Below are 11,444 nucleotides of genomic sequence, written 5' to 3' on the forward strand. Positions count from 1 at the left end.
TTTTTCTCCTTATATCTAAGCAGCTATTTCCTTCTTTTGATTTTATTTAAATGTATGGTTTGTTCAAAAAGACTGAAAACAAGTATTTACCATGTCTGTGACATACAGAGCTACTTTTTACAGAAATCTATCCTATCTTCTCTTTTTTTGCAAATACAAATATCAAAATAATCCTGATCATATATTCTCCAACATTTTATTATAAAAATTTTCTAACATACAGCAAAGCTGAACAATTTTATACCCACCACTTAGATCCTACCATTAGCATTTTACTATATTTGCTTTATCTCACAACTACCTATTACTCTATTCATCCATTAATCTAATTTTTGGATGCATTTCAAAATAAATTAAAGACATTGCATACTGTCTCCTAAATATTTCAGCATGCATATCCTTCATTGGAGTTCAATATTTATTTTTCTTTTGAGGTAAACCTTACATACCATGCAATTCATAAATTTCACTGAATTTTGACACCTTTGTAGTCAAAATCCTTATCCAGGATGGCAACTGGACTTTTTATATGGCATCCCAAGGCTCCAAAAGGAGGGGGACGGGGAGAGATGGAGAGAGAAGAGAGACTGGGAGAAAAACAGGTGGAAATTATATCATCTTTTCTAATCCAATTTAGAAAGTTAAAGTAATATCACTTCCTCTGCATTTTATTTGTGGAGGCAGTCACAAAGTTCAACCCAGTTTCAAGAAGGGACATAGACTCTACTTTTTTGATGGGAAATGTGTCAAAGTATTCACAGATAAAACAATAGGTTTTTCACAATAGTCCGGACAGGTGATGATAGCCTAGACTGGGGTGGGGCAGTGGAGTGGGGAGAAAGGCAGGGTTAAATTCTGGAGAGATTTTAAAGGTAGAGATGATAGAACTTGCCGGTCAACTGACTGTGGGTGTGAGGGAACGAGAGGAGTCAATGACAGCTGTGAGGCTTCTGACCTGAGCAAGTAGAAGGATGGAGCTGAGAGCCAGGGAAGAGCAGGTTTAGGGGGAAGATTAAGATCTGTGGAGTTTGAGACATCTCTTAGACCTTTTTGTGTGGATGATGAGCAAGTAGCAGGGTACAAGAACCTGAGGTTCTAGGCTGAAGATAGAAATTTGTGGACTATCAGAAAAGAGATGGGGTTTAGAGCCCATGATGCCAGATGAGAGCACCTGGAATTGACTGTAGATAGAAAAGTCAAGGCCAGGGCCCTGGGACACACTAAAGTGACAGGTGTGAGGCACAATGAGGAGGCACAACCAGAGAGGTGAGGAGAGGGCTGGGGTTCTGGAAGCCAGGAAAAGAAGTGCTTCAAGGAGGGGGTGGGGATCAGAGCACCAAATGCTGCTGCTGGGTCAAGCAGGATGTGGACTGAGGCCTGACCATTGTCCAACGCTCTGATGACTCTACAAGCTTCATACCCAGAGGACAGTTCCTTTGGTCTCATCAGAGACAAGAGGATACACTCCTGAGTTGAAGGTCAGATAAGGTGAGTCCCAGTCTTGCCCGGAACCCCTCTCCTGCTCTCATAGAGGATGAAACCAGAAGAGACTTTGCTTCAGTGGTCAGAAACTAGGGTGAGGTGGGGCAGGGCAGAACTAGGGTGTGTGGCGGGGCAGGGGGGTGGGGGGGGAGGCGGGGCATGGGAGCTATTTCCCTAAATTAGCATGACCCTTGGACTTTCCAAAACAACTTCTTTCTCAGAGACAACCAGTAACCTGAAAAAAAATTTTTATTAGGAAAAATAGAATCTGTACAATTCAAAGTCGTCTGGCCTCAAGAGAGTCTCCTTCCCTCCTCAGCCGCATCCTTGGGGACCCGGGAGGCGACCTGGCTGGAGGAGACCAAGACCCTGGGTCTTCAGTGTGGCCCAGCAGGCGGGATATCTGGGCATCTACTTTCCTGGAAAAAGGACAGGGGAGTAGAGGCTGAAGTTTTGCTCAGGATTGGGGTCTGGGGCTGTGTATGTTCTGGGAAAGGGGCTCAGGAGAAGTGGGTACCAAACGGCAGTCTCAGAGGATTCAGGGGCCGGGTGTCTTAAATCCTGGCATGGTCACCTTTTCTGCCGCCGCAGCTCCGCCCTTTGAACCCTTAGCACCTGCAGTATAGGGTCGTTCTGGAACTCGCTGCCGTCGGAGTCTGGGGGAAAAAGAGCGAGATTCAGGGGGCCGGACTCGTAGCGTGCTGGACTGCCATCCAGATCCGGGCAGCCACGAGCGTCGGTGCGCATCTGCTCACCTTCCGCAGCCTGCAGAAGTCTGGCAGCCTGGGAGAGGACATCCTCTGAGGGGGCGTGGCCATCAGCGGATGAGGGCGTGGCCACAACTTCAAGAGCCCCCTCCTTGAACGGACGGGGTGGGGCCTCAACACAAGTGGCCGCCTCCTCAGCTGGAGGAGGCCGGACCTTGGGCGGCTTATACCCGACGTCACCCAAGAAAGTGTCTTTGTCCTTCCTAGGCACCGATCCCACTAGGGGGAGCATGGCCTTGGCGTTCCGAGACTCGGCCTTAGACCAATCCTGCGGGGTCTCTGCCTGGGGACACCGTGATTCAGATGGAGGGGCCGTGACCTCTGAACGAGAGGACCGAGTCTTGGTTTGAGGGCGTGTGGCCTTGACTTTCTGAGATTCAGCCTCGGGTGGAGGCTGGCCCTCTTGGCGAGGGGGCGTGTCCTCCAGGCTGTCCGGAAACAGCCGAGCCGCCACTACTTGGCCCAGCGCGCCTCTGAGCTGCGGGCCAGGGCCCTCGTCCGCTGCCGTGATTCGCCCAGCAGACTCCCGGCGCAGGGCTCTGCTTCTTCGAGGCTTGGAGCTCTGCCTCTCGAGCTCGGCTGGGCTGCATGGTGCAAGGGTGGGCGGGCCCTGGGGGGCGGCAGGGGGCGCGGGAGTGGAGGCAGAGGGCGCAGTGGTTGAGGCTGGAGGCGCAGGAGTGGAGGCGGGGGGCGCTGGGGTGGAGGCCGCGGCCGTGGGAGGGATGGCCCCAAGAGATACCCAGGAACCGGGCTGCGGGGCCCAGAAGAATCCATGGGGGCTGTGGCCCCAAAAGATATGTGGAGAGAACCCTGGGGGAATAGGAGGCCTCTCCAAGTGGAAGGCTTCCCGGGGACCAGGTGGAGCCACACTGCCCCAAAGTGGGATGCAGTTAGGCTGGGTTCCCAGGGAACCAAGGGTCTCCGCAGGGGCAGGAGAGGTCTGTAGACAGATGGGGATAGGGACCTGAGAGGGAGAGAAAGGGTAGAGGGTCCTCAGATCCCCTCAGCCTCCCCCTTCCTCCAACTTCCCTTAGGATCCCTGCTCCAGCCCCCTCAGTCTCCTCCCTCCCCCATCTCACCGTAGGGGTGAGGGCAGGGGTCTGGGGCAGCACCCAGGTTCCATCACCCTGGCTTCCTCGAGCCTGTTCAAGCTTCCGCCGCTGCCGCCACTGGTACAGAATGTCATCCTCTTGCCGCAGGGGTGCCCGGGAGGAGACTGGGGATGGAGTAGGGATGGGGGCAGGTGCTGGGGTTGCTGTGGAGTAAGTAGAGGGAAGAGGGGTAAGGCAGGGCCTGGGGGGATGAGCAAGGACAGCCTAGCACACACCCTTCGACTGTACCAGAAGGTTATTCAGGCAGGCTCTCCAGATAATGTCCCAACTCCCCTGCAGATTGGGAAGTGGGGAAAGGGGCAGAATCAGAGAAGAGAGCCCTCATGGGCTTCTCAACCTGTCATCATTCAATTCTTCATTCATCAACAAATATTTATTGAGCTCTTACTATTTGCCAGGCACTGTTCTGGACGTGGTGGTTATGGCAGTGACCAAGGCGGATCCTCCAGAATCTGCCCACTTCTCCCCACTTTACTTCCCTCACCTGCCAACCTCAGAGCAACTTCCTCCCTGGTTTTCCTTCTTCCTGTCCTCCCAAACTGTCCCCACCCGAAGCCAGAGGGAGCCTGTGAACACCTGAGTCAGATCAGGGTGCTCCTGGGTTAGAATCTACCCCGGGCTGCACCTCTCTCCTTGGTAAAAAGCAAAAGTCTTTGCATTTGTGGTTTCCTCTGCCTGGAAGGCTCTTCGTTCATGTAACCACAGGGTTCACTCCAAGTCTTTCCAATATTTTCCCAGGTACCACCTTCTTAATGAAGCCTTCCCTGGCTACCCTATTCAAAACTGCAACAACCCCAGCCCTACCACTCTCCATCCTCTTTCCTGTTCCATTTTTCTCCTTAGCACTTATTACCTTCTAACTACTAAATATCATACTTCTCTGCTTATTTATTGTTCACCTCTCCCTCCACAATGCCAGCTACACAAGGGGAGCAATTTTTGTCTGTCTGGCCATTTTTATATCCTCAGTGTCAAGAACAGGACCTAGTGTCAGTATTTGTGGCATAAATGCAAAATGAACTGTTTATCGTGTTCCATCCCAGTGCCCAGCCCTGTGCTGGGAATACAGCAGTGACTAAAGGCAGGGCCACTGGCTGTCCTCAGTCCTGTGGGGCAAAGAGACACCATTCCCTATCACCCAGAGCATCATTTTGTCAGTTATGATTAGTATGGCTACCATTATCTCTCGGAAGCCCCACCTACTAATGCTCCACCGAGAAGGGGGGTGGGGGTGCATCATGTGGGACCTCTTCTTCTCTCCCTTCTATATACTGTGATTCTACTTCCAGACCTGGCCACTCCCCTCTACTCTGCTCCTCAGGCTCTGGCCCAACCCAAACTACCAGAGTCTGTCTCTCACTAGATGTTGATAGCAGCCATAGGGAGCGATAAAGGTCCCGTGCCCTCCTTGCTCAGAACTCTCCCGTGGCTCCCCGGTAGATTATGACCAAATGCCTCACATGCCTACATAGCCCATGGAATCCGACCCCTGCCAATCTCTTCCACCTTATCCCACACTACTCTTACTCCTGGCTCTTGCCTTTCCTAGTTCATTGTCTGCATCGTGTTCCCTCCGATCTCAGGTCCTTTGTACAGGCTAGAGGGCTATTGTCCCCACCTGCATCATTCAGGTCTCCACTTAGATAGCACCTCTTCCAGGAAGGCCTTCTCTGACATCCCAGCATCGCAATTCTCTCCTGCATGGCCCTCATTTCTGCTTATATTTCACATTTGTTTGTGGAGTTATGTAGCTATTCTCTGCCCCACACTCACTATCCTGTGAGGACCATGAAGGTGGGACCATGTATGGTTGGTTCACTAAGGAATCCCCAGTCCTGCTCACAGGCTTCATACACAACAGATATTCAATGTTTGTTATGTGAAATAATGAATACATTTAATCTGCAAAACAACTCATGAAGTAGGTAGTAGTTTTATCCCCATTTTACAGATGAGGAAACTGAGGCTCAAGGAGGAGAAGTGAATAAGAAGAGAAGGAGCAAAGAATCAGACAGGGGAGTGCTTGGGCAGGATCACACAACATGCACAAACACCACTCTGTTCTCTCTGCTTGCCTGTCCCCACTCACGGGAGTCCTGTGAAACATGGAAAGCATCTGTCCTGTGCACCACTGCATCCCAGGACCTGGGCACAGAGTAACGGTAACAACGATGACCGTAACAGTAACCCAGGTCCTTAATCCAATCTCTGAAATCTTGGGGGCAGAAATTTGCGAGTTCAACAGTTTGCATGTTTTAGTAAAGTTACATGGTATGTACAGTGTTGACAGGGGTCTGGGTCAGTACACCAGACTCAAACACATTGGTATTTAGTTGAACAATATGAAATTGCCATTATTCAACCATTTTTCACTTACAGACAAAAATTTCATATGGTTCAATGTTATATATCCATAGAAAGAAGAAAGAATATTTACTCCCTGGCTTCGGACTATACTACAAAGCTACAGTAATCAAAACAGAACAGTACTGGCACAAAAACAGACAAGTAGATCAATGGAATAGAACAGAGAGCCCAGAAATAAACCCACACACTTATGGTCAATTAATCTACAACAAAGGAAGCAAGAATATACAATGGGGAAAAGACAGTTTCTTCAATAAGTGGTGCTGGGAAAACTGGACAGCTACATGTAAAAGAATGAGATTAGAATATATTCTCCCACTTCATACAAAAAGAAGCTCAAAATGGATTAAAGACCTAAGTGTAAGACCTGGAGCCATAAAACTCCTACAAGAAAACACAGGTATAGAACACTCTTTGACACAAATCATAGCAATATTTTTGTAGATCTGTTTCCTAACGCAAAGGAAACAAAAGCAAAAATAAATGAATGGGACCTAATTAAACTTAAAAGCTTTTGTACAGCAAAGGAAACCATCAACAAAACAAAAAGACAACCTACTGAATGGGAGAAAATATTTGCAAACAGTATGACTGCTAAGGGATTAATGACCAAAATATATTAACAGCTTATACAACTCAACATCAAAAAACAAACAACCTGTTTAAAAGATGGGCAGAAGACCAGAATAGACATTTTTCCAAAGAAGACATACAGAAGGCCAACAGGCACATTCAAAGATGCTCAACAATGCTACTCATCAGAGAAATGGAAATCAAAATCACAATGAGATATCACCTCATACCTGTCAGAGTGGCTATCATCGAAAAGACCACAAATAACAAATGTTGGTGAAGATGTGGAGAAAAGGGAACCCCTGTACACTGTTTATGGGAATGTAAACTGGTGCAGCCACTGTGGAAAACAATACGACGGTTCCTCAAAAAACTAAAAATAGAACTACCATATGATCCAGCAATTCTACTCCTGGGTCTATATCTGAAGAAAATGAAAACAGTAATTCAAAAAGATACATGCACCCCAATGTTCATAGCAGCATTATTTACAATAGCCAACATATGGAAGCAACCTAAGTAAGTGTCCATCAACAGACAAATGGATAAAGAAGATGTGGTGTATATATACAATGGAATCCTACTCATCCATTAAAAAGAATGAAATTCTACCATTTGCAACAACATGGATGGACCTGGAAGGTATTATGCTTAGTTAAATAAGTCAGACAGTGAAAGGTGAATACCATATGTTATCACTTATATGTAGAATTGAAAAACTAAAATAAACGAATGAATAGAACAAAACAGAAACTGACTCACAGATATAGGGAACAAACTAGTGGTTACCAGTGGGGAGAGGCAAGTAGAGGAGGGGCAGGATAGGGACAGGGGCTAAGAGGTACAAACTACTATGTATAAAATAAAAAGCTACAAAGAAATATTGTGGAGCACAGGGAATATAGCCAATATTTTATAATAACTTTAAATGGAGTATAATCTGTAAAAATTTTGAATTACTATGTTGTACACCTGAAACTAACATAATATTGTAAATCAATTATACCTCAATAAAATAAGATAGATATATGAATATTCTTCATATTGTTTACATCAAATTTCGCTGGCAAATCAGCTGTGGTGCCAAACTTGCAAAAAGCCTTCTGATTTGGGGGCTTCATGTTCAGAACTGCAGACAGGATGCAGAGAGAGAACATGCATACTCCTGATAGCTACTGTTAACAGAGCCGTGCTAGGTTTTCCATGTATTCACCAACTCATTTAATCCTCACAACACCCATAGCAGAGGAGTACAATTATTTCCCCTGTTTTACAGCTGGGGAAACAAGGCCCAGAGAGGTCCAAGGTCACAGAGCTGGTAAGTCGAAAGGCTGGGATTTGCACCCAGACTGCCCTCATCCTTGGCTCCCAGAACCTACCTTGTGCCTTGGGGTCAGAGCCCTTGCTGGAGTCAGGAGCGAAGGTCATGGAGAAGGGAGAGAGGCCATCAGAGCTGACGGGGAATGAGGAGATGCCGGCATCGCTGGGGCTGAGGGAGGAGGAGGAAGAGATGGAGGCCTTGCTGTAGGGAGAGGCATAAGTGAGGCAACGGGGGTCTCAGAGGCAGTGGCCCGAGCCTGGAGGGGTAGGAGTGGGGAGGGTGATGGGGGTGGGGGAGGCACCTGCGTTTGAGCAGCCTGGCAGCTCTGCTTTGCAGGCTCAGTGTCTCCAAGTCCAGCAGGGATGAGTTCCACGTATTGAGGCTCTGTGAGGTGACAGGGGTCAGAGGCCAGTCCCCATCCCAAAGGCAACTGGGAAAGGGGCTCGGGACAGAGGGCCTGGATGCAGGTCTACATTCCACCTGGTGCCCTCACATGCTGGCTTAGAATCTGCTCTTCCTCCTCAGGAAAGAGAGACCAGGTTTTCCTCTGTGGATCCATATCCCTCAGTGCAGTCATTGTTATAGAAGGGTTGACCCTGCCTTCCTGATCAGGCCTGGCTAGTCATAATGTTCCGTCCTCTGGTTCACAGTGATTGGTTCAAAGATGAGCGAATGAGAGTAAGCCCTGGGGTTTAGGATGGAGCGATTGGAAAAGCCTTCTCTTTCCACTGGAGTGATCAAGTACATTAGAAGCCTAGAGTTAATGGGGCCATCTTAGCTATTTTGAGGGGAAAGCCTACCTGAGGTTGAGCCAAACAAAGAGGAACAGAGAGCCACGAGAGTCAAGTTCCTCCCAATATGGTGCAAACACCTGGATTCAGCTATGCCTGAAAGCAGCTACCTTTGGATTTCTTGATTGCATTAGCCAGCAAGACCTTCCTTTTTTGTTTACACTTCCTTGAATTGGGGGTTGACTCTAATTCTATCCCCGGGCGGGTACTGCCAGTTCAGGCATGTAGGGGAAGGAGTGGATGGGGATGTCACCTGCTTTATTTCCTGAAGGGGGGCCATAGTCTGTGATGCACTGGCCACCTTGGCACGAGTCGGGACTGCTGTGTTGGGTCTTCCTTCTGGTTCATTGGCTCCTGTTGAGAAGCTCCAGTTGATTTAGGGGGGGCCAGGAGGAGTGGCTGCTGGGGGTATCGCTCAGGAGAGGTTATAGGCCAGGAGTAGATGAGACTGAAGCAGGTACCTGCTGCAAGCTGACTGCTGGGGTCTGGTGATTCAGGCCACAGCCACCAAAAGTCAGCTGGGGTTGGGCCTGCAGACTCGCGTTCCTCTCGGCTTGTGGGCTGAGCCTGTCGGAACCGGTTTATGTACCTGTGAGCATCAGAGAATTGCAAGGTGGGTGGGATGAGGAGAGCCTAATATTTAATAATAACAATAATAATCACAATAGCCAATGTTTACCTAACTCCATAGCAGCACTTGGGAGCTGTCCCTCAACATCAGTTCTCCTTTCTTACAGAGTAATGCAATTTTGTTTTGTTCTGTTTTGTTTTGTTTGCCACGCTGTGCGGCATGTGGGATCTTAGTTCCCCAACCAGGGATTGAACCTGTGGCCCCTGCATTGGGAGTGTGGAGTCTTAACCACTGGACCGCCAGGGAAGTCCCCCAGTAATGCAGTATTATATAAGATGATATCATCTGGGGCACATAGTCACTCTTCTATAAATACATTTACCAGGTGCCCTTGTAGCTTTATGGCCATGTAACTCTGTTCTTGACCAACAGGTACGAGGAGATGTGATTCTGGAAAGTGGATGTGGCTGGGAGCCATTATGGGCCATGAAGGAAAGGGTAACAGCCTAGGGAAGTGAGAGCGACAAGACAGAAGGAAACTGTGTCTCTGAGACCTCAATTAGGGGCTGCCATATCAGGCCTGGTTGTTTCTGTCTGGACTATTAGGTGAGGAAGAAATAAGTACTCTCTTGTTTAAGCCACAATTAATTTGGGACTCTATGTTATAGCAGCTGAACTTGGATCCTACAAATCCAAGTGCTCACTATGTGACAGGCATTGTTATAGATGCTGCACGGACAGTAACTCATTGAAAATTTTAAACAGCCCTAGAGCATACATGCTATTAATATCCCCAATTTACAGATGAGGAAACTGAGGCCAGGATCATATACAGAGTTGGTGACAAAGCTTGGATTTGAACCTCGCTCCAGATCGCTTGCTAACATGCATGAAGTGTGGTCCTAAAAGTGCAGATCTGGCTGTGATATTATGGGATGTCTGCCCCCTCCCACTGATCCAAACCCTTCTTTTCCCCCAGGGCTACTGCTACTTACTTGGCCACCACAGAGTCCCCGCTGTCAGTCACGGTGAGTGGTGGAGAGGCTCCCATCTGTCCCTCAGTGGTGCTGGGTGGGGAAGAGGTCCCTGAGCTGGATGGCCAGGACTCCTCAAACAGCTCAGGGGATTTGGGACCTGTGGCCAGAGCCCTGGGAGCTTCTGGGAGCCTGGATCTCTGGGACCTGGATGAGCTCAGGGTCTAAGATAGGGGAAGCGAGGAGAAGAAAGGTGAGGCTGAGGGGTTATCCCTGTAGGGTAACGAAGACACATACGAAGTCTCAGTCCGGAGGGGAGGAAACATCCCACGATTGCAACAACTCAAAGTGATTGGGGCTGTGATGAGGGATTTAGGTGGTAGAGGACAGGATAAGGGTAGGGCCATAGGGAAAAGAGGAGGGACTGTCTTTTGATCTCTCACCCCCATCTCTCATCATGTCTTCCTTCCCTCTAGTCGTCACTCCCTTGCTACTGGGCTGGAACACAGCACTCTCTGTTGGGTGTCCTCACCTTGGGGTGCCAGGTCAGAAGTGACTTCGACCCAGGGGGCCGTCCCCCAAAGTACTGTCTTGGGTGGAGAAAACTGGCAAGCTGCAAGGGGAGAGGGGGGTTGGCAGGCAGAGCAAGGTCACTGCAGCCCTGCTGGGAGGCTGTATGTGGGTGGGGCGGATGGGAGAACGGTAAGAGGGCAGAACCACACTACGATTCCCATGGATTCCTGGAAGAGATGGACTATAATTCCCTTGAAGCACCACTGCACACTCAAGATAAAGATACTGGACGCACGATTCCCACCAGCCCTTGGAGCAGTCTCAACAGAGAAGAACGCAGGAACTGTTGATTGGTGGTTCTTAACGGTGGATCCAGTCTAGGAGGAATCTTTTAAAACTACAGATGCGTGATCCTCACCGCAGACCAAAAGAATCAGAATATCAGGAAGGGGGCTGGGCATCTACATACATCTTCTTCGCAGTGTCCCAGGTGATTCTGAAGTGGAGCTCACGTTAAGGGCTAAACCTTATCACTGTACATTTCCCATAAGTCCTTGGGACGCTATCAGAGGAGAAAGGGGTAGATGGATTACAGTCCCTATAGTCACTGGGCTCCGCCTAAGCAAGAAAGGTCAAAAATAACACCCATGGGAGTCTGGGGACAAATTCAAAATTAAGAATCTTAATTCCCAAGATGCCCCTGAGAATTGCGAGGTTAGAGGAAAAAAAAAAAAAAGCCCTCGGGGCCACTTAGCGGAACGTAAGACGCTATGGAACCCCCGAGACGGGGAAGTCCAAGGCGGGAGCCGCTTAAGGCTGTGGAGCATCTTGGGAGTTGTAGTTCCAGTGCCGTTGAGAATGAGAGACTCCGCACCCTAGAAAACCTGATCCTAGGCTGCGTTGCTCTCACCCTTGGTCCTCCCCAGGCCCCTTGTGATCCCCGGAAGAGGGATCGGTCTCACCTGCGGTCCAT

General features: G+C 48.9%; 1 protein-coding gene across 1 annotated transcript; it reads right to left on the reverse strand.

The window, feature by feature from the left end:
- Positions 1-1,759: 1,759 nt before the first annotated feature.
- On the reverse strand, positions 1,760-11,444 carry PROSER3 (proline and serine rich 3). The gene is given in 12 exon segments (XM_065899387.1): positions 1,760-1,901; positions 2,057-2,138; positions 2,238-3,189; positions 3,329-3,504; positions 7,681-7,823; positions 7,924-8,006; positions 8,667-8,767; positions 8,875-9,002; positions 9,980-10,182; positions 10,491-10,507; positions 10,510-10,571; positions 11,434-11,444. Coding segments are annotated over 12 exon segments (2,100 nt in total).

This window comes from Phocoena phocoena, chromosome 20 (assembly GCF_963924675.1).
Source record: "Phocoena phocoena chromosome 20, mPhoPho1.1, whole genome shotgun sequence".
Lineage (NCBI taxonomy): Eukaryota > Metazoa > Chordata > Mammalia > Artiodactyla > Phocoenidae > Phocoena > Phocoena phocoena.